This window comes from Nicotiana tomentosiformis, chromosome 4 (assembly GCF_000390325.3).
Source record: "Nicotiana tomentosiformis chromosome 4, ASM39032v3, whole genome shotgun sequence".
NCBI classification, from domain to species: Eukaryota; Viridiplantae; Streptophyta; class Magnoliopsida; order Solanales; family Solanaceae; genus Nicotiana; species Nicotiana tomentosiformis.
This window is the reverse complement of record NC_090815.1, coordinates 130,051,566-130,074,326: the sequence shown is the minus strand read 5'-3', so window position 1 is coordinate 130,074,326 and position 22,761 is coordinate 130,051,566. Positions and strand designations below refer to the sequence as shown.

Genomic DNA, 22,761 nt, shown 5'->3' with positions numbered 1-22,761 from the left:
TACTTAAAATACAATATTTGTTTTGATTGTTATTAAAGTTTTATTGTATCGTATCGTTAAATTCGTCGTTACGAACGGCGAAAGATGCCACTTTTTATAACGAACGATTTGGTGTGGTCGCGTTGTTCCCTTTTTTTTTTTGTCATCTTGTCTTTCCATATTATTAAATAATCCTATTTTATCCTTTAGCCTACCTTTTTATATAATAATTTCACCTCATACCTTACTTTTTTTTTTATAATATTACAAGTTTATTCTTCGTATTATTGGTGCATGACATCATGAAATGACGGAAAATAATACTATAATCTATCCAAACAATGTATACATAAAAAACGGTAGAGTACAATCTTCCAAACAACCTAAGCATTCAAGTCACGTAAGTGGCATGGCCCCTCTGTTACGCTCAACACAAAGTCATTACTCATTCCTATATCCCTTCTAATTATACCTGTACTTAAGGCGGTATGAATTAAAGGGCTGTATTTATATATTTAGTACTGTTTCATCTAAATTTTTAAAGATTACTGCGCATAAAAAAGAAAGAAAAATATATTGCTATTAATTCCTTTCTCCGTTAAGTTTTACTGGAAGTGTAACTTGCCCAAAAAAAGACCTTTACTAGCAAAACTTTTCTAAACGAAATACATGCATTTTGTTAGTCTATTCGTTCAGACGAGAGAAGGAGAAAATTTATATATTTAAGGCATGTTTCTTTCCCCTTAAACCTTTTTCCGTTTATGGGCAATTGCTGAATATAGTTAATATCCAATGAGGGTAATTAAGTAAGCGACCATTAAACATATTTAGAAAGAGATAGATAAGTGTACATATTTGTTGGTTAATGAAGATTATGGAAACAAAGAAGAATGATTAACTTGGAATATTTCTTAATATGGGAGTGAAGTTTATTCTCCGATGAGACTTAACTCGGGAAGTTTATGAAAGATTATAGCTCAATCATCCAAATATCAACATGTCAATATAGAAGCCATGAATTTATACGTTTGGACACGAGAACTTATAAAAGTGAAAAAAGGGTTCTAAAACAACTTGTTTGGTTAATATTTTGCGAAAATGTTGAGTGATGAAGTGTCTTAAGATCACCCTTTTAAACCAAATAATTTTGTTTCAGTTACAAAATATTTTTAAAAAAAATTAAAAAATCTATGACCAATAAACACAAAATTCTTTTCTCCAAAATTATTTTTCATAAGCATTTTTGAAAACAACCTAAAGGGGCATTTCTATCAAGAATTTTGTATTTTGTTTTTTCAAAAAAAGATAAGTATTCTTTTCCTAGTGAATTTATCTATAATCTATCCAAAGCACTTTCTAAAGTCTTAAATGAGAACTTTTTAATTCAACGAAGCAATGCTAACATGCGCCGTCGCCGTGTAGCGCACGCGTGTGGAACGGTCAAATATCAGGCTGGGCAAAAGTCCAGCGGATAAAGCAATCCCCTCTTACGTCTGAAAAGAGATAGAAAATGAAAACCCCACGTCGAAATATTTCTTCTTGGGTTTATACCAAAAATATAATCCAAAAAACACCACCTTTGGGTTTTGGCATATCTTCGTAATCCACGTACTAAAATACGCTTTTTTCTTTCTTAGCCTACCCGTCCTTTTCTTCTTTCCACATGAGAAAAAGAATAGAGTATAATTTATGCAACAATTATTATTTTAAAAGTTAGATAGTAATATAACACCAAGGACAAATTCAGTGAAAGAATAGTATCCATATAGACCTTATCGCTATACTAGGAATGCAAATATTATTTACGATAAATACTCAACTTAAAAAAATGAATAAAGCAATAGCAGATCGTCATATAATAGTGATCCAAAATGTGTGTGACATATTTATAGATTCAAACGACGACATTATATCAAATGACCCATAATTATCTCCCTTCCCTATTGCACCAAAAAAAAAAAAATCTCCCTTCCCTCCATTTCTTTATTTAAAAAGAAAAGAAAAGAGCATATACATTTATTACTCCTATGATCTCTTTATTCAACTACTACTCTATTTTTTATATTTGAAAGAGTACTTAGTTTATTAATAATAAGTCCTCGTTTGCATAGTATAGGTTCAGTTATTTATGTCTGCACACTGTAGTAGTATTGTGTGAAAGCAAGCAACCATTGTACGTTTTCCATTTCTTTATTCCTTTTATTAAATTCCTGACTTTCTTCATCACAATTGTTTGTACGATTTCGTGTTAACTTAGCTTTCCCCCCTCTGCTTTTTTTTTTCTTTTTTTCTATATTCATTTCTTTAGCTGCAAAATTTTTCATAGGGTCTCTAAAAGCTGCAAAAAGAATCAACCAAAATATACAGAGAGAAGAAAAGTAAGTGTGTATGTGTACAGGATAAGAGCATGCAACACTCTTTTCCACTTTCAAGAAACAGTATATACAGAGTTAGAAAAAGAGCAACAAAAATTGAAACTTTTTTTAAAAAGGGTAAAATGGAAAAAAAGGGATTTTTAAGCTTAGAAGAGTGGAATCAGAAATGATGACTACTTTCATTGAAAGGTCGGTTTCTTTTTATGAGAGAAAAAAATACAAAGGAATTGATAGCTATGGCCCCTTATGCTTTGGTACGCGTGCTTTGATGAAAAAATAAGCTGACCCCTCTTTGTTTTTTTTTCCTTATAATTTGAAAAATTGTTTCCTTTTTTTGTGATATTTGGTTTTGATGGGGTGTTGATGGAAAGTGTAAGGCCCACTTAGATTACAGACTCTTTTTGCAGTGTTTGTTCTTTGGTTTTGGATTATTTGGGCATGCTCTCCTCTCTCTGCTGTCCAATTAAATTGTTTTCTTGTCTAATAACTAGATTCTCTCCACCTTTGTTCTTTGGTTTTATTCTCTTAGTTTCTCCAAGAAAAAAATGTGTCATTCCTCTGAAGAATAATGAGTATCTCATTCCCTTGACGTGGAATGTGTCATTCTGCAGTTATGTTAGTTTTTGGTTATCTGAACAAAGAAAAGGTGTCATCTGGTTGAGTTGCTGAATGGTGGATATTGGAATTTTGGCCTAAAATTGTGGGGTTGATTTGGTTTGTTAGCTCATGCAAAAGATGGGTTCTTTAGTTTTGATTTTGGGGTTGATGTAAAGGAAGTTACAGAAAGGTTTTTATGGGTTCTGTTGAAGAAAAGCACAAGCCAGGAAGTTTGGTTAGTGGAGCACATACTTTACTTGAGGAAATGAAATTGTTGAAAGAAATGCAGGATCATTCTGGTCAGTTTCCTTGTCAATTCTTGATTTTTCTTGTTCATTGCATATAAATATGAATGATTTGGAGCAGTATATGATCTCAGATCAGACTAGGCATAAATAAAAAATTGAATCTTGAAGCAGTATATGGGCTCAGCTTAGAATAAGCAAAAGTAAAAATTAAGTCTTGAAAACTGACCAACTAGCTTTAACAGTTATAAACTCAACTTTTTTTAACGAATCAGACACAATGTTCTCTGAATTTTTTTGCTTTTTTGAAATACAACTGAATCTTGATGCAATATAGGAGGAAGGAAGCTAATAAGTTCAGAGCTATGGCATGCTTGTGCTGGTCCACTTGTAACATTGCCTCAAGTTGGAAGCCTTGTGTATTACTTCCCACAGGGGCACAGTGAACAGGTTTTATAACCTTTTTCCTATTATTATTGTTTGGTAGTACATTTTATTGGCATTTCTCCACAATAAATGTGCATTCTCCTTATTTATGAACTCAAAAACTGTCAGAATTTCAATCCGTAAACGTTGATGTTAGACAGAACACATTGTTGGGGGGTGAATCAGAGAAAATAATGTCCATGATATGCAAGTCCTGTTATTTGTTTCATGCTGACTATATGAGTTTGTTTATAATGTTTAACTAAACTTTCTCTAATCCTGCTGCTACAAACAGTTGTTCAAAGGAGAACTGTTTTGTTCTGGGATCCTTTTTATTGTCCTATTGGAATGTTGAAGAGAATCATACAACAAGCTGTAAATCCTATTATGCTGAATTTAAACTTAAAATTTTGTGATACAGTTAAGAATATTTATGCTGATTTCTGAGTAAAGAATTTACCTTTCTATGTTTAACTTGCTAAGACTTCAATCTAAATCAGCAACTATGTCTATCCTGAAAAAAGTATCCCCGTAGTTCTGTCAGTGTAGTAAGGAAACCCAAGAAAGATGAATAATTGCATGTATAGCAACTCTGCTGCAGTAGCTCCCATCTGTTAGAGAGTTCAAACCTGTTAAGAATATCCTTTTCTATCTCTTATAAAACTTAGTTGCACAATAATCATGTGTTCTGTCCTTTCACGGTGTGTGCTTTGTTTGGTGATGATATAACAACATCTATGAGAGGAGCTAATGAAAATCTAACTCGTTGCAACAGGTGGCAGTTTCCACAAATAGAACAGCAACTTCACAGATACCTAATTATCCAAATCTTGCTTCTCAGTTGTTGTGCCAAGTCCACAATGTTACCCTACATGTATGTTCTTTTAAGAGATATGCTCATAATACTATTTGCAATTGGTCTCATAGCATAATATTGGTTTGCTTGTCCCTTTGTTTGATCTATAGGCTGATAAAGAAACCGATGAGATCTATGCCCAAATGAGCCTCCAACCTGTTAATTCTGTAAGTTTCTAATCTATTATTTGTACTACAATTTACTAATAGAGATGCTACTGTACTAATGGGGATGAACAGTATTTTTACCGCTGAGAACGTTTTAAAATTCTTTCCTCATACCTGCTTATTGATCAGGAGAAAGATGTCTTCCCCATTCCCGACTTTGGACTGAAGCCTAGTAAGCATCCAACTGAGTTCTTTTGCAAAACTTTGACCGCCAGTGATACAAGCACGCATGGTGGCTTCTCAGTTCCTAGAAGAGCAGCAGAAAAGCTGTTCCCACCCCTGGTGAGAATCCTTTTTTGGTTGAATGAGCTATAATTGCCAAGTTGCTGAAAAAAGAACCAAAGACTGAAAAATTGCACGGGTTTTCTCCTTGTAATTTACTTGCTCTTGCAGGATTTCTCGATGCAACCTCCAACGCAAGAGCTTGTTGTACGAGACTTGCACGATAATACTTGGACGTTCCGTCACATATACCGCGGTAAGCATGCTGAAATTGGATCTTACCATATTCTGTTCTCTTGTTCTATTTCGATGAACAATCTGAAGCTGTTTGTCTTGGATGATTCTTTTTGCCATTAATTTTATGATTTTTCCACCTGTTTATGTAGGGCAGCCAAAGCGACATCTTCTCACGACCGGTTGGAGCATGTTTGTTGGAGCAAAACGCCTTAGAGCTGGGGATTCTGTTCTATTTATCAGGTAATTGCAATGGAAAAAAGTACTGGAAGTTACACCTGCAGAAGTTATTCAACGTTCCAAAATGTCATGATGGCATGCAAACAAGAGAGTATCCCTTTAGTTGCACACAAACTTATTCATTTTGTATTTTAATGCTGTAGAGATGATAAGTCACAGTTAATGTTGGGAGTGAGGCGTGCTAACCGTCAGCAAACCTCGTTGCCGTCTTCAGTTCTGTCTGCTGATAGCATGCATATTGGAGTACTTGCAGCAGCTGCCCATGCTGCTGCTAATAGAAGCACATTCACAATTTTCTACAATCCAAGGTTTGCTATTAGTATTCAGCCTTCATTTCAGTATTAGCTTTGTCACTGGCTTGTATTCTTCGGTTATAACTAGGAACTTACTTATTTTCAGGGCATGCCCTTCAGAGTTTGTTATTCCTTTGGCCAAATATAGAAAATCCGTTTATGGCACACAACTATCAGTTGGTATGAGGTTTGGGATGATGTTCGAAACCGAGGAATCGGGTAAACGCAGGCAAGTTTGCTTTCTGGATTCTTGAGACCACATTCAAAATTATTTCTGATAATCAATCTTCTTGACCACTTCATTGAACTTTGAAGTCATGTGATCGCATTTTCCAGATATATGGGCACTATTGTTGGCATTAGTGACTTGGATCCACTGAGATGGCCTGGTTCCAAATGGCGGTGTCTTCAGGTGACTCTAATTTGACCGAACACAAGCTAATTATCTTGTTTTGTTAAGTGAGCTAATTGGTCCTTCACGATCTTCTATCAATTTGACACGGCTTCTATTTAACAGGCAGAGTGGGATGAACCGGGATGTGGAGACAAGCAGAGTAGAGTTAGTCCATGGGAAGTTGAGACGCCAGAAAGTCTCTTCATATTTCCTTCTCTGACTGCAGGCCTCAAACGACCTTACCAGTCTTCCTTTTTGGGTAAGTTGATCCATACTGCTTTCTGTTATTTGACTTATTCAAATTCCCTGATAAATAAACTTTTGACTAAAACAGGAGCACACACTGAGTGGGACAGTTTGATGCACCGGCCTTTCATGCGTGTTCCTGAGAATGTATATGGTGAACTTCAAAGTTCCTCAATTTCAAACCTATGGTCAGAACAGCTAATGAAGATGCTGACAAGACCTCCTGGTGTTACTGGACTTCAATGCGGTGTCCCCACAGTACAAGATATTAAGGTTGCACTACCTCAAGAAGCTAGGAATGTAATACATGCAGCAGGAAACCAAAAACCTGAGCTAAGTACCGTAGAAGATACTCCTGTACAAAGTGAAACAAATCCTCAAGTCATCCTCAGTCAACCTGGTGTTGTGAACTCAATTTCTTCAGTGCAAGCAACTCTGCACGCGAAGTCTCAACCTCCAGAAAAAGTAGGATCCGACACTGTCGGAATTAGTTCTGAGCCAACAAAAGAAACTAGTGGTTCAGCGGATAAGTTAGATCAGTTTCAGTCCCTAGGGCAGTGTAATGAAGAAAAAGTAACTATAAAGCCTGCAAGTCCACATATTCTCCCGACTGATGCAACAGCTTCCCACCAGAACAGCTTATCTCAATTGCAATCTAGTCCATGGCGTCAAATTGAGACTGCTAGTGCCAATAATATCCTTCAATGCTCCAATAACAATGAGTGGAGTCTGCCCTCCTTCCAATCTACTGCTGGATTGCTCAGATCTCCTGTGTCGAACTCCACTTTGACGAAGCATGAGCATTCTTTTATGTTGCCTGATTCAGTTATTGGTCCTGGACTAGCTCCAATAGGCCAGGATTTGTGGGATCATCAGTTGAATGATGTGAGCTTTTCCCAAACAAACCTTCAGGTTCCACTGTTAACACAAGACATAACTAACATGCAGTTCCTACCTGATTCATATGGTTTTAAAGACTTGTCAGAGGAGAGCCATAACCAAAGCGATATATATAGTTGTCTTAATTTTGATAGTAACAGTGGGAGCACAGTGATTGATACTTCTGTTTCAAGCACAGTGTTAGATGAGTTCTGCACATTAAAACATACCGATTTCCAGAGTCCTTCAGATTTTCTATTAGGCAACTTCAGTTCTAGTCAAGATCAGTCTCAGATTACATCAGCTAGCCTCGCAGATTCTCAGAATTTCTCTGTACAAGATTTTGCTGACAACTCAGGTGGTGCATCATCAAGCAATGTAAATTTTGATGAAAGTAATCTATTGCAGAATAGCTCTTGGCAGCAAGTAGCTCCACGTGTTCGAACATATACAAAGGTAATAAGCAGTTTATATGTCATTTTATGAAACATGCCTTGGCAATACGGTAATAACTAAGCTATAGAATTCTTACTAGCGAAGACTCTGAGTTGATAGAGGTGCTGATGTTAACTCATTCTCTAAGTTATATGCACATTTCTTTGCATCTTCATTTTCACTACAAGTCCTTGGATATGCAATCTTCGTTAGTTCTTCCTCAGATTATATATCCTTTATTTGTTGTGAAATGGTCACATTAATGCTTTACTATTCTGTTAGTTCTGTGATTGCAACTGTTTCTATATGTATACTGACTTAAATTTACTGATTGTCAGATTCAAAAGGCTGGATCTGTAGGAAGGTCAATTGATGTCTCCAGTTTTAAAACTTACGATGAACTGCGCTCTGAAATTGAAAGAATGTTTGGACTTGAGGGGCTGCTTAATGACATGAGAGGCTCGGGGTGGAAGCTGGTATATGTGGATTATGAGAATGATGTACTTCTTGTCGGGGATGATCCTTGGGAGTAAGTTCTCCTGGACTTGATTTTTTTTCTTAGCTATTCTTGACCTTCGCGTTTCACTAAAACATTAACTCTCTACATTAAACAATATCTGTTAACTGTTCGACTAAAATCTTTGGAATGGTGTTGCAGGGAATTTGTTGGTTGTGTTCGATGCATCAGAATTTTATCGCCTACAGAAGTGCAGCAAGTGGGAGAGGAAGGAATGCAGCTCTTGAACTCTGCCGGACTGCAGGGTATAAATGGCTCAACATCAGAATTTCCAAACTGAGCTTTTTAAAACAAGTGATCTATGAGTTCAAAGTGATTGATCACACAACCTGCATGGAACATTGAAAGTAATGTTGTAACAATATTAAGAGCACGAGATTTACTAGGTTTCTGTTATTAGCTGAGTTGTAATTTATGAGTGAGACTATGTAAGAAACTGCTTTAGATTATTAAACTTTGCCTCTACAAGTTGGGAGTAGTATTCTCTTACATACACACCTTTTTTTTTTGTTTTGTTTTTTTGTTGGTAGTCAGTGAATGTAAGTGAGAAATGTTGACCTTTAAGGGGCAAAACCCCAAAGATTTGGGAAGTGGCAAAGGGGTGTGGGAAAGAACTCAAAAAGAAAAGGGCAGTTGTGCAAAACGTAGGACATTCACGTAGGATTTTGGGAAGGGTCGCACTTCAAGAGGGTGATTTTACGGCTCGAACCTGTGATCTATAGGTCATACGGAGACAATTTAACCGTTGCTCTAAGGTTCTCCTTCAATTCAAATGACTGAAGTTGTAGTTTTATAAAACTATTGCTTTTAATGATAGACTTGAAAGAAATGGGTAGGCTATTATAACTTGTTTTGTTAAGTTTTCAAAATCTGCGGATTTTGAAAAAAAATTCAGTCAATTGGAGTTATGAAAAAAATAATATGGGAGAATAGGCTTATGTTAGTACTTATTAGAGAAGGTAAGAATGTCTGAAAAGAAGTTAAGTACTTACTCTACGAAGTTTTATAAGCTTGAAAAGAAGCAAAATCTTTACTATGTCAACTACGGAATTATTACCAGAAATATATTATGATTTTCAGAGGAAAAAATATAGTTGGTGTTAATACGTCACGTCAATGTGTTGAATTGCTGGCAGATTGTGTCTAAAATCCTAATTCTAAGACCGTCAACTGAGTCGTGCCACGTTAATTCTTTTGTTTATTATATCAGATTGTATATGAGCTAATAAAGTTGACATTGTTTAATTTGTCAAATAGTTCTAGAGTATTTGCTTAAGACAATTTCATCACAATACACTTGATTTAAATTTCAGAATCCGAATCACGTTGGTTCTTGATTTTACGACTTCAAGTACTTATAATTAGATTCTAAATTTAATATTTGTACATATTTAATAAAATTCTCGACACAAATATACGATATGAGCAAAAATTATTGAATCTAATCCAACATGCACTCAGGCTTCTAACTCTGCCTATGCATGTTGTAACATTTTACATACCATAATTCTCAAGTTACCAAATCATGCTTGTTATAAATAACATATATTATTTCTTTTTAAAAGTAAATATTTATTCGCACCTGATATTTACACCAAATTAATTCAATTTACTATAGTTAAGCAATTTAGTCCCCTGGGTACCTTCTCCGCACTTACATGTAGGGGTGTACATGAACCGGATTGGTTCGATTTTTATCAAAATCAAACCAAACCAACTATATCGGTTTGGATTGGTTCGTTTTGTTGGATTTTTTGGGTTTTCGGATTTTTTGGGTTTTCAGATTTTTTTTGTTACATGAATATTATTTCAATCTTACTTTGTTAAAGTTATGGATAAAGTTTTGATAAGTGAATATATGTTTAGTAAATATTTAAAAAATTGACAAACATATGATCTATTAAAATATTCAAATGGGAGAATTTTTTTTAGTAACACATGATAGTTATTTTCTTAGTCTAACAATAATTTTTGTTAATGTACGCTTTCAAGGTTATCACATGAGAGGATCCCAAATATTTCGATATTTTTTAAAGAAAATTCAATATAAAGTCTTAAAAATATATATAAAAATTCTATATTTATATGTCCGTTTGGTTCGGATTTTTTTACTCAATACCAAACCAAGTCAAATCAAATCTAATCGGATTTTTTAATCGATTTGGTTTGATTTTTCGGTTTGGTGCGATTTTCCGGTTCGGTTTGAACACCCCTACTTACAGGTAAGCATTTCAAGTAGATAAGATCATAAAAGAAGAAATGAGAGAAAATGAGGGTCTTTTTCACATAATAGCCTCAACCAAAGACCGGAGCATCTTTGCAGACACTGAAGAGAAATCCCTAATAACTTTGTTGCTCAAAAATAATTTGGTGTTCTGAAACACGTCTTCCTATTCCATCTTTTCTCGAATCCCCTTTAACGCCCTTGAGATAACATCCCATACCATAGGGTAGCCTTACAGAGCCAAAATGAAAGGAACGAGTCGGTTCCCCGTTCCGTCTTTCGATAGCTTAAAGAAAATAGATTCAAATTGACAAACTACCAGTGCTAACTCCGCTAGGTATAGGTAGGGAGTCTTCTACAAGTCGCTCGGCTGAACGGAATTACCGATCTAAATAGAAGGGTCGTTCACTTCCTATTCTTTGAGAGTGATCCTCTTTTATATTCTGTCGAGAGTTCGGATTGCTCCACGTAAGTAGAACGAAAAGAAGGAATTGGAAAAGAAAAGGGGAGTAAACTTTCTCGTTTGTTAGTCAAGCTTTGAAGTCCGTACTACGGGTACGAATATGCTAATAGACAGAGGATTTTCCGGTCCTAGAATAAGAAAGTAGCTGGAGACTATCTGCGTTGAATACATCTATAACTTAATTACGGTTAAGTGATATCATTGGGTGCAAATACAACTTACTGTTATATTTATTTGGTATAAACACTGTTACAGATAATATTTTTACTGTTTTTAAACGTAACAATCTATATATATATATATATAATTAAGGGACCTAGGCCCGGTGATGTGGCAAGCTTTATCGACAAAGGATTGCCTTTATCTTTTTTTCTCAGTTATTTGGAATTTTCTCCTCTTTTTTTTTCTTATTTAGCTCATTAACTAACAATATTAAAAAATAATCGTTGTGTCTTTTACTTGAGAGTCTAAACGTCGCTTCTTTAGCCTTTTAGTGAAAGGGGCATTCCTTCCTCAATATCTCTCTTTTGTTCGCCTTGTGCGATATAACTCTACTCTTCCCCAACTAGAAGGCGAATTCCACTGGTTGCAGAATTTTCGTTTCGGATTCGAAGCCATAAATCAGCGATGGTTACCACTGGCAAACCCCTGTCATCTCGGTTACCAAGCCAAGGACAACATGATGTCTGGTCCCGAGAAAATTAGTGGAAAAGTCATGACTTTACGGGTCCCTTTCTTCCTAATTTTTTAACTTAATTTTAGTATTGTTTATTTTTGGAACAATTTGAGAGGATGCCATAAATGGTATAAAGAGTGAAATTCGAACGAAATGTACCCAAATAGATCATAATTGTATGAAGTGTTGGTCAATCTTTTGAGCTTTAGTTGGAAAGTCTTTTTTTTTTTTTTGTAGAATGATTTGCCGTTGTTATTGAATTTCTTATAGTCGATTTAGTCTACTTTATTGGGCATTTTCAGTTTTAACATATGTGGTCTCAAATTTACTTGGAGTAGGTTGCGAACTATTGTCTATTGCCATCTTTCTGGCAGATGCATCACAGCCCATCCTTGAAAATATTTTTTGATCTTAATCCCAACAAGCAAATACATGAAACAGTCTATGTGCGGATCACTGATTTAACAAATTATGTCAGATTCGTAATATAACTAGGTAAAACTCTTTTCTCCCTTATTTTGGTTGACAGCTTCTAACGTAAAAACAATTACAGTTAATTTTTTATTCTATGCAGGCGGACCCATTTAAATACCATGATACAATGGGCTCTTTCATTCTTGCTGAGAATGTCTATGATGGAAGCTTGTGGTCTACACATGTAGTTGCTTTTAATTATTTATTTTATACTTGTACTTAAAATAATTTCTAAGTGCATAGACAAGCATTTTTCACCACTTAGATGGCACAACAATTAGTAGTAAAAGCTTTTCCTTGAAGGAAAACTTTTGCTTGATGCCAAGTCTGAAAGTTCGTGATACTTAAGATGAGCATTAAGATATTTTTTGTCATCTTAGCAATAAATTCATAGTACGCAGAAGGTGCTTTAGGTTTGAAGTCGGATGAAAAGATAGTTTTCAATCAGCAAGTATTTTTATACTATAACAAATATTAGATATACCAGTTGCGAATTTCAGAATAAGGTGTGTAGTTTAAATTATGTCAATCAAATTATTGGAGGCCTCATATTTTTGTTATATTTATTGAGGATTATATTCAGGTGTCTTCTTATGCCAGAAATAATTTTGTGCATTGAAATATAGATCAACATATTTACATTATCATTTTCTGCACTATATTTTTTCTATAATCAGAAGCTAATCATATTCTGCTGATTCATTTTAAATAGGAAAGGGAAAGGATTGGAACAACTGATGAGAGCTTTACAGTGTTTTTGATTTTTCAGGTACACCGTCTCAACCATAACTTTGGCATCCCCATAACAGCTACACAATTGTCAAAATATGATACTGATAAACCAGTTTATTAATTAAAATGCTCATATGCCTTGCCATTAATTATGCTTATTGTATGTCTTTATGTGTGGTCTAAGAAGAGATGCTATGATACTTGTATTAGACAGGAAAACGATTTATCTTTAACCTCCTTCTTTTGCCTTTTCTCTCAATTATTTGGTCTTTTGATCTTCTCAGTTATTGTTTATCTATTATGCAATTAGACAGGATAATGAAAAATTATAACTGCTGTTATTTTTAACATATGTTCCCCAAGAGATGTAAGTATAGTCAATAACTTATTACAATCACTTCTTATTTTATATTGCAGATTATATCTCTATTAATTAAGAGAAGAAAATATACCTAGATGAGCTTCTCTCTCTATAGAATCGAGAAAACTGGAGCACAGATCTTTCATAGAAGCGTTAAATGGTCGGCTATCGAGCTGAGTGAAAGTTGCTGGAGGAAGGAATCAGACAGATCGAGAACATTGATTTTTCCTATAGAGTAAACATGTCCTACGAAAAAGGAGATTCTTAAAGACGTGTGAAGTAGGTGGCTATATCATGTTCCGTAATCAACATGATTCTTCCACTAACTGGCATGGATCAAGACAAGAAATACATCAATCTTATAAGTCATGCTGTCCAAACAAATGTACATCATTCTGTTGCTGTCAGAAAAGCTTATAAACATCATGTAGTCCAAACAAACCAAAATAATATGCATGCAACTTTCATAATTTCTGTTTACAGCAATATTAATTTTATTGGGCAAATGGTGAATTGATGCTGCTATTATATTAGTTGCAAATGCATTATCTCTAATTGGTGACTCGTATAAAATAATTTAGAGATCATACCATCTTACAAACCTATCTAAAGTACTAAGATATCATCTATAGTTGCACATAATTCTTCTTTAGTTGATCATGACAAGTACTTTGGTGTTATTGACCTATTATTAACTTCGCTCCTGCAGATTATCACTATTTATTTTAATTGCTAGATGTATTTTCTCTTGGGAAGTTAGCAAGTTAAATTTATTTTTGCGTCTAAAGTCCTGCCCTTCTCTAGATCATTGATTCATTATTATATTGTCATCCTTATGTCTAAAGAAAAGTATGGTCTAAACGAAGAAATTTGGTGTACAAAAAATATGTTATGGTATGGGAGTACAAAAAATATTAGGAGAGTTGGGATATAATACTATACCTAATGTTGAAGATGGAGAAAAAATAGATTCTATGTTGCTTGCCTGGCCTTTTTCAATGCTTCTTGCAGCGGAAATTGGACAAGGCAAATATTCAACATATAACTCTCTCAAAACAAATGATTATTTGAAAAAGTAATACTAGATGTCAATATGTATTTGAAACATTTTATAGCTTTTCTAGCAAAGAGGAGGCAAAAAAGTCTAAGTCTTTTTAGTTGACTCTAACATACTGACATAGAAGAAACTTAAGACATATTACTGGAAATCCACCAAAGGTTAGGTTTGAGAGCCATGAATCAAGTAATTCAGTTCGACTGTACTCGCATTTATTCCCTCATCCAGGACAGATGAAAGCTATTTATGGATATGTTCAAATTGGTCGAGCAATCCCTCTTTTTCTTTTTCGTGCTTCTAGACATGGACGATCTAAAAGTAAAAAAAAACAGAGTAAAGAACAAATTAAAAATTTAGGGAGTAGTATTTTCAAGTATAGAGGTTGTACTTTCAGGGATTAATTCTGACAATACGTCAGAGCAAATATTTTAGCAATTAAAGTCAAAATAAAAAATAAAAATAGAGCACAACGTTATTGTGATACAAAATCCTCCTCCTGTAAGCTCCTCGTATATTAATGCTACCTTGTGAATAAGGAAGCAGAAAACTCAAGCAAATCAAGATTGTGCTTGAACTAGAAAGGCTGTCACAACCCATGGACCAAACAAAGATGACATATTCACAAAACAAACATCTTACTTTTATTGAAAGATTTAACGTCACTTAATTCGAGAGAAGAATTAATGAAATCGAGTCTTTTTGGTTGAGTTTTGATAAATCAAACTATGTATAAAGGTATCGTAGCCTAATCAAATATATTGCTACTTTAATATTGTCCCTTTGCTATTATAATAAGTTCACTCGACATCTTTATTTGTTTCCATCCTATTTCATTGTCAAATGAAATTATTAAAAATTAGAATAAACTAAAACAATAAGTAGTTGTTCCGAAGTTGATGTCATATTTTCCATGGAAACAATTACCACATTACCTTATTTCTAAAGAATTTTATATTTCTATTTCAGCTATATTTACGAAGAGATTATTTCAAAATTTTTATAATATTTTCTGCGGCGGCAAAATTACTAGTTATTTATATAGTTTTGGTCTGTCGTGTATAACCTTCCTTTGAGTTTGTCCACGACACGTAGCAACAAGCCTCAGCTATCTAAAGATCTTCTTATCTATTTAAAAAATCTAACAAGTCATAAAGTTTTAGATGATGTTACTGTACTACTTTTGAATAATATTCCCCATTAATTTAATATGGCTTTTCGCTAGCTTAAAAAGCCAATATATCGAAATGTATATAATCTCACGAGTACGACGTGTCATTTCTGTACAATTCGTTGGGACTACTTAGTATTAACTTCCACCGCCGACAAACGGCAAACGGCAATCGGAATGGGGCAATCTTCATCGGCGGAGCAAGTGTCGCCGGAGCAAAGAGAGGCAGAATCTTTGGCAGCTTCAACTGGAGCTCTTCCTTCTCTACAAAAAGCTTTCTCTCTTCTTTCTGATCCTCAAACTCACTCCATCTCCCTCCTCTCTCTTCAGGTAAATTCTTTTTATTTTTTTACTCGCAAAAACTTAAACTTTTATGCAAATCTGTGCTCAATTTGCATTTTGGTGACCTTTTTGTATTTACCCATAAGTGGGTTTTTAGCAAAAGTTGGAATTTTTTTGGAATTTCTGGATTTCCCATTTCGTTCTTTAATGGAGTAGTTATTCTTTTGGAGCTGTACTATGAAATTTTACATTTGAAAGACCCTCTTTTTGAATCACCCACAAGTAGGTTTATAGAAAAAGTTGGAGACTTTATTTTGTTTCAATTCAATATTTCTTTAGGAGTCTTTTAGCCCGTTTGTAGATTCTTAATGATATAGAAATATATAGAACTTCTAGTGCATTTTAGTTTCTTTTATAGAATATTAGATTGAGATGAGCTTGAATGGAGGGAATTCCAACCTGCTTGTAGTTGTTATTGTACTAGTTACTCTGTCCCAATTTATGTGGCACCGTTCAGTTTAGGAAAGTCAAATTTTTTAATTTTGATCGGGAATTCAGACCTAGAATCTTTAAATCTTCTGAAATAAAATTTACATATTTGAAAATTACGTAAAAAGTACTATAAATTACAATAAATAACTATTCAAAATATTTAAAGGGCATATGAAAAATCACAGTCAAAGAAAAACTAGTTGTACTCTCGAAATTCAAAAGGTGCCACATAAATTGGGACAGAGGGAGTATGATTTTTAGGAGTGTTTTATTCCGGTAGTAGATTTATTTATATACATGCAGAAATTATAGAGGACAGTGCGTTTTACTATATCTTTTTTTTTGTGTGTGTATTGTTCGACTACAGTGAGCTTAAATGGAGCGAGAATTCATTTAGGCAGAGGGAGATTCATGATTTAAAGTTTATGGATTCGAGTTTTGGATTCTACAACAACTCATTTGATTTGCTGGCTACAAAATAAGTTATTTGTACTTATTTAGTGAATTTTTTAACACATATACAAGGTCCGAGCCAAATCTACTGGGTTGGGATGAACCCATATATTACTCTCTACATCCGCCCCTGGATGGAGGCATGGTAGTAGTTGATATTGTACTATGATTTTTACATTTGAGAGAGCCTCTCTTTTTTTTTTTTTTGCATCACCCAGAAATGAGTTTGTAGAAAAGTTGGAACTTTCTTGAATTTTCTGTTTTCCCCATTTGTTTTGTGCTCTACTCTGATTAATGTGTTTTTTGGTTACAGAAATGTTTTGGGTTCTCCTTTGAGGGATCAACAAGTGAAGAATCGACAGTGCCAAAGGAAATTCCAGTTTTGTTGAGTCATTTGAGTTCTTCAATAGTTGACTTGTTTTTCTTGTCTGAAAAAGGAGGTGTTAGTTGGGTTGAGTTCCTAAAAGGCTATACAAAATGTTCTGGACGGGCAGTTAGTTCAGCTTCACTCAATAATTTGTTAAGAATATTTGGGATGACGTGTGTCAAGGCAGGTCTTCCGGAAAAACTGCAGGCTGTTTCTGATGAGGATGATAGTAAGATTAGTGGATTTTTATCGCCTGTTGATGTGCAGATGCTTCTTTGGATGTGTTGGGTTATGTGGTGGGATTCGAAGAAGTTGAAGGCTTCTGGTAATTTAGGGGATTCCGGTCTTCCAGATGTTACACATTTGGTGTTGTCAGCTATAGACTCTTGCACTGAAGCTGATAGCAAATTGGATTTATGGGAGAACAACATTTTAGACTTGGATATGCAACTTCCTGCTGCAAAGATTGTACTGTGGGCTTTGAAGACAGTACCAAGCCTTGCGGACTGCTTTGGACAATTCATCCATGCGAGAATTTGTTACATAGCAACCCATGAGGTACTTTCCTTTTCAATTTTTGAATTGCACGAATCCATTTTGTGTTGGTTGATCTTTAATATCATAAAGATACAATGGTAAAATGTTAAGATACAACGTAGAGTACATGACATGTTTCAATATGTCCACAGGATTTAGCAAGAATAAATTCTTGTGGAATAAAAGAAAATATATATATATATTCTCCCAAACAGAGGCGGATCCAGAATTTGATGACTACGGGTGCCACTATTTTTAATGTAAATCGATACTAGCGAAGGAGATTGAAGTAGTGTGTATATTCTATCGGTTCAATCTGTTTTGAATTAGTTCGATTTGGTTCAGTCCGATCCATTTTGAAATAACTTAATTCAGCTTATCAAAATTTTAAAGCATAAATAAATATACGTGATTTCCAAAACAAAATAAGTTTTATCCAATTCGATAAATTCTCCCAGTTCAAATTCTATTGAATGTGATTAAAAAACATAAAATAAAAATAAAATTTAAGTTCGCAAATATACCTATTCAATCTACATATAGCTAGATTAATATTACATTTATTGATGCCTTCACTTAAAAAAATTTGAGAATCAAGAAAAATATAACATTAGATGGATAAAAAAAGAAAATAATTAAAATCACATTCAAATAAAATTTGAAGATCTAGAATGAGAAAAAGGAAGTAGATATATAATTGTAAATAAATAATAATAATAATAATAATAATAATAATAATAATAATAATAATGAGGTTGTAAAGATAGAGGAAATACAAAACTGAAAAAAATAGAAGGAATTAAGAAGAGGAGCAAACTAGGACCACGAGGGACAAATACACCAGCTTGAGAACGCAACGAGATTCAATCCTGAGCCCTGCGTGTGGGAATTTGGCGGTTCAACTGTGGCACCCACAGTCATTTCGTGACTTCCGGGTGCCACCCTTTTCCTATATACATGTTTTCGAGTAAAATATCAGTACATAAAGTTTTATCCGAGCGTCCGGGTGCCGTGCCACCCCTAATCCCCTAGGTAGATCCGCCCCTGCCCCCAAAGAAAGAAAATTAATCTTATGAATATCCATTCATCTATGTTTTTACCAAGGAATTTCTGCTCCTTATGTGTTGTTTTTGATAAGCTAATCTTTCTTAGAAGTCAGTCACTAAATATTTACAATGCACAATATTCTGAAATACAAGAGTAATTAGTTCCTTTATCAAAGGTGTCGTGCACTTGATGCTTTCTTTTGTTGAAGTGATGGTTAGATTTCGAAGTTCTGTCAGTTCGATGTTTCTTCTGAGTATGCTTACAATTGTCATATCTAATCTCGGCATACTTCTGAAACCTTGTGGGGAGAAATTGAATTGGCTGGGAGCGAAAAATAAGTGATCCATGAACCACAGTCTTGAGGTCTATATTTGCTTTTATGTGTATTTTACTAGGAAAAACATACTTCAAGTGCAAGTGGTTTCCGTTTTGTAAGCTTTTCCTTGTTCTACAAATTACTTCCATGCATGTTATGCCTCATCCAGTTTTCTCACATGCTGCGTTTGAGGAGAACCTGTAGATTTTTTCCTTGTAAAGAATATAGATATGTCTTGGATTTCGTTGACGACTCCTTTATTGAAAAAGAGTAAAGTCTAGAGATTTTTTTTGTACATCATGGCATTTTCTTGGTGCTAGAAAAGAACAGAGAACCTGCAGTTATTTTGGATATTTGTCATCTTTCAAGACTATTGCGTCCTCCACTTCTTGACCATGTCCTTGATTTAAAAAGACTGGTAGAAGAACTAGAATTTGTTACAAAAGTTGGAAATTTCATCTTCTGGCTGATTGTGTCGTTGTCTTTTGATGGGAGATGAAAATAAACTGTTATACATTTTCAATTGTTAATTTCGCCCTTGATGCCATATTACATATGGATGCTTACTAAGCCGTGACAAAGAAATTAGAATACGCAATTACTAATTCTGAAGTTGAACTAACAGCAGGAAAAACTAGAGCAAGCGGACCTTTTCTTGCATGATATTTCTGCAAGGGAAATGAGCATTGGCAATCTCCTTACTTGTGGAAGGGCTTGGGCTATCTCACTTACATTGAGGAGCACTATGAGTGAAGAGATGTCAAAGGCATGTTTTCCAAGTACTGTGGAGGAAGTAGATGACTACCTACTTTATCGGTTTGTACCTGGCCTAGGTCGACTATTAGTCAAGCTCTGGGAATTGTTTATTTATCTTCTGTCCTATTTCCGGAACTTCTGTCACATTATATACTTTTTAAATTGATTTTCATTTTCCCTCAACCTGTAGGTCTTCTCTTCATGGAAAAGGTCTGAATAGATTTTGGTCAAATGTTGAAGGATATAATGGTCCATTGCTAATTCTTCTCTCTGCTCATGAGGTCAATAACGATTCAAGGAGATGGACTATTGGTGCTCTCATTCAGCAGGGTTTAGAAAATCAAGATACTTTCTACGGGTCATCTGGCAATTTATACTCCATTAGTCCAGTTTTTCAGGTGTTTACACCTTCAGGTAGCGTTTCTGGTCTTACCTGCTCAGAGAATTTCTTAATGAAAAGAAACATTATTAATGATATGCAATAAAGCTAGTATTTGTTTTTTGGCAGGAAGGGAGAAAAACTTTGTTTACAGCCACTTGCATGCAACCGTTAAATATGAAGCTCATCCAAAGCCTGTTGGACTTGCTTTTGGAGGATCCTCTGGCAATGAAAGAATATTTATTGATGAAGATTTTGCTAGAGTTACAGTTCGTCATCATGCTTGTGACAAAACTTACCAACATGCTCCTCTTTTTCCCGACCAGGTTAGTTAGTGGAGTCATTTAGATGCATATATGTGACAGAGGTGTGAAAACACTTTGAGTTGCTAGAAATCGCATGGTATTTTTTATAGACGTATATAATTAATTAGCAGCACCCATTGTACAAACTGTGGAATGGGTGCATTGGTCTGGGGCCCTGCTGTGACGAGCGAGTTTAGCGATGTGCAATAGTTGGATTCCCAGGTAATGTAACCTTTTCTCAGAACTTTGGATTCTGTTGTCTTACTTATTCTCGCCTACTTTTTCCTTTTTCGTTTTTTGTCTTTATTGTGGCAAAGAGAGAAAACAAATCAGCTTTAAACCCTTATCTTTCCAAACCAAAAAAGCAGCAACTGAGCAACACAGGAATACGAAGTTCTCACTTCGTAGCTGTTTGCCTTTTCCTTTCACCGTGCTGCTGTTCAGTAGAGATAATCTTCACCTCTATTTCCTCACGTATTTCTTGAGAAATTTTGGCTTAGAGCTTCTATAGGGATATTTTCTTTCAATTCTCTTACTTTCGTGTTCAAATAGTTGTGTACTTATACTTTGTGATGATTGATAGCAACTTTTCGATAAAGGCAGGCCAGCATCCACGACCTTTAAAATCCTCGGTCCACCATCAAAAGGAAGTCCCATGCTTTAATACTTGACCAGAAAGAAGAAGTTGCTCCGTGGTGCTTGGCCCCAGGGCTTTGGTTTCAATTGTGAGGAAGCAACACATATAGTGTAGGTTAGGCACACGTCATGGATTTGAATCCGCCGCGGAGCTATACGCGTGCGCCAGCTGGAGTCAGTTAGAAGTCCACAAGGGATTTCTTCATAACAAAAAATGAAGTTGCTGCAGTTTGGTAGTTGATTGATTGATTGATATGTACAAATACAACATATTTAGATAGTCAGCTTGGAGTCTGCGACACAAATCAACAACTGCACTCTTCATTTTAACATGCAGTCCTTTAATATACATGCGACTTTACTAGCAATAGCTCTCAGAATGCCTTTTTGCTAATATTTCGAATGCTAACTAATGTTCTTTAGAAGTGTCTAATTTTTCTCTTCTGAATTTCCCTCTCATCCTACTGTCTTTGTGCCAGGGGTTTTTACCCGTCGAAGCTTCAATTGTAGATGTGGAGGTTTGGGGATTGGGAGGTAAAAGAGCAAGAGATGTGCAATCATCGTACAAGAAGAGGGAGGAACTTTTTACTAACCAAAGACGAAAGGTAATTGACATACAGTTTGGACTTTAATTCACTGTTTCATCACGTTATGAGCAGCATGATAAAAATAGTTTCTGTATTTTCAATATCTATCTGCAGGTTGACTTGAAAACATTTGGAAATTGGGAAGATTCACCTGAGAAAATGATGATGGATATGGTTTCTGACCCCAACAGAGTTCGTCGCGAAGATCGATGAGCAAATTCTTCACTAGAAGAGATTTTCACATTATCCCGAACCTATATCATAATGTATATGTGGAAATAATCAAAACATATAATCTTATTGCTATTTCATTATGTGTAGAAAGATGTATATTTGGCTTCATATGTCTCTATTCACACACTTTCTCTCAAAGTGAGAATGTTTACGTGTATACGGGTGAAATCGAGCCCTTTGGACGCCTCGGTTCCCGATGAAGTAAACGGAGAAGAGATGTGATTGTTAGGAACCGGAATCGGGGCAAGGAGCCCTTCGAGTCGGGGTCCGGGCAATACACCTGCCCTTGGAAGAATCGGGGTCACGTCCCCAGGTCCGATTCGAACCTTAAAACTTCGGAAAGCATTACTAGATAATCGAGTATGACAAACAAAGGGTTGTGATATATGTGCCCAGCCGAATGTTACGGCGCAAATCTCGGCACGTATCGAGAGAAAATCAGTGATTAGTAAAACAGAAGATTTTTACCTCTTTTGGAATTACTTAGGGTAAAATTCCCCTACTATATTAAGGGCAGTCTAACTATTCATTAGGTATCATTGTAACACGCATATCAAGGCAATATACTTTTATTTTTTCTGTTATTCAAAGTTCTTACTTTTGTTCATCATTTCTTCATTATCGTGAGCTCGGGATCGAAGGCAGACATTTTATTAAAGTTGTTACTGAGTCCGGGATCACTCCCCTTTAATTGGTTTGACAATTTATTACGTCCTTTATTTGTTTAATCTAACGCAATTTATCATTTGTATTGACTTAATCCGCGTATGCTTAAAATCACAAATAAATTTAATTGTTATCCGTTTTTAGGGTAAACAGTTTGGCGCCCACCGTGGGGCCAAGGATAATAGTGGCAATTTGATACAAATTTCCATAATACACTCTATTTTGCACTTATTCTTTGAGCTCCTAATTTCAGGTCAAATTAAAAATGTCAAATTCCCAATCTGCCCATTTGAACGTTGATGTTGAATCCGGCCACCACGACGAGGCGCCACCTGTTGACCCCAACGGAGTTCCAGTCGCGGACCCGATCGGTGCTGACTCACATGTGGTTATCGAAGCAAACTTGCCAACCGATCCCGAAAACAGCATTCGCGAGGGAGCCTT

The 22,761-nt window shown here is 35.2% G+C and overlaps 2 protein-coding genes across 3 annotated transcripts; both read left to right on the top strand.

The window, feature by feature from the left end:
• The first annotated feature begins 2,231 nt into the window (after positions 1-2,231).
• On the top strand, positions 2,232-8,583 carry LOC104108716 (auxin response factor 5). The gene is made up of 15 exons (XM_009617828.4): positions 2,232-2,357; positions 2,966-3,250; positions 3,534-3,646; positions 4,398-4,496; positions 4,589-4,645; positions 4,775-4,927; positions 5,039-5,123; positions 5,254-5,344; positions 5,485-5,649; positions 5,741-5,863; positions 5,971-6,046; positions 6,152-6,287; positions 6,363-7,609; positions 7,927-8,117; positions 8,247-8,583. Exons 2-15 carry the CDS (start codon positions 3,148-3,150, stop codon positions 8,383-8,385), a joined length of 2,778 nt encoding a protein of 925 aa, XP_009616123.1. The 5' UTR covers positions 2,232-2,357; positions 2,966-3,147; the 3' UTR covers positions 8,386-8,583.
• Positions 8,584-15,294: 6,711 nt separating this feature from the next.
• Positions 15,295-21,759, top strand: LOC104108729 (uncharacterized). Of its 2 annotated transcripts, none has more exons than XM_009617846.4 (7): positions 15,295-15,590; positions 16,801-17,412; positions 19,383-19,570; positions 19,701-19,924; positions 20,019-20,215; positions 21,310-21,435; positions 21,532-21,759. In XM_009617846.4, exons 1-7 carry the CDS (start codon positions 15,438-15,440, stop codon positions 21,628-21,630), a joined length of 1,599 nt encoding a protein of 532 aa, XP_009616141.1. In that variant the 5' UTR covers positions 15,295-15,437; the 3' UTR covers positions 21,631-21,759. The 2 variants fall into 2 exon arrangements, with proteins under 2 accessions (XP_009616141.1, XP_009616133.1); XM_009617838.4 differs by having other exon boundaries at positions 15,296-15,590; positions 19,380-19,570.
• Positions 21,760-22,761: the final 1,002 nt, after the last annotated feature.

What these genes read in the sequence shown, in the direction of transcription:
- LOC104108716 (XM_009617828.4), top strand. Translation starts at nt 3,148, where the DNA reads ATGGGTTCTGTTGAAGAAAAGCACAAGCCAGGAAGTTTGGTTAGTGGA. An exon ending in GATTCTGTTCTATTTATCAG is followed by an intron (nt 5,345 to 5,484) that starts GTAATTGCAATG and finishes TTAATGCTGTAG; the next exon opens with AGATGATAAGTCACAGTTAA. An exon ending in GAGGAATCGGGTAAACGCAG is followed by an intron (nt 5,864 to 5,970) that starts GCAAGTTTGCTT and finishes CGCATTTTCCAG; the next exon opens with ATATATGGGCACTATTGTTG.
- LOC104108729 (XM_009617838.4), top strand. Translation starts at nt 15,438, where the DNA reads ATGGGGCAATCTTCATCGGCGGAGCAAGTGTCGCCGGAGCAAAGAGAG. An exon ending in GTTACATAGCAACCCATGAG is followed by an intron (nt 17,413 to 19,379) that starts GTACTTTCCTTT and finishes TTGAACTAACAG; the next exon opens with CAGGAAAAACTAGAGCAAGC. An exon ending in TCAGGTGTTTACACCTTCAG is followed by an intron (nt 19,925 to 20,018) that starts GTAGCGTTTCTG and finishes GTTTTTTGGCAG; the next exon opens with GAAGGGAGAAAAACTTTGTT.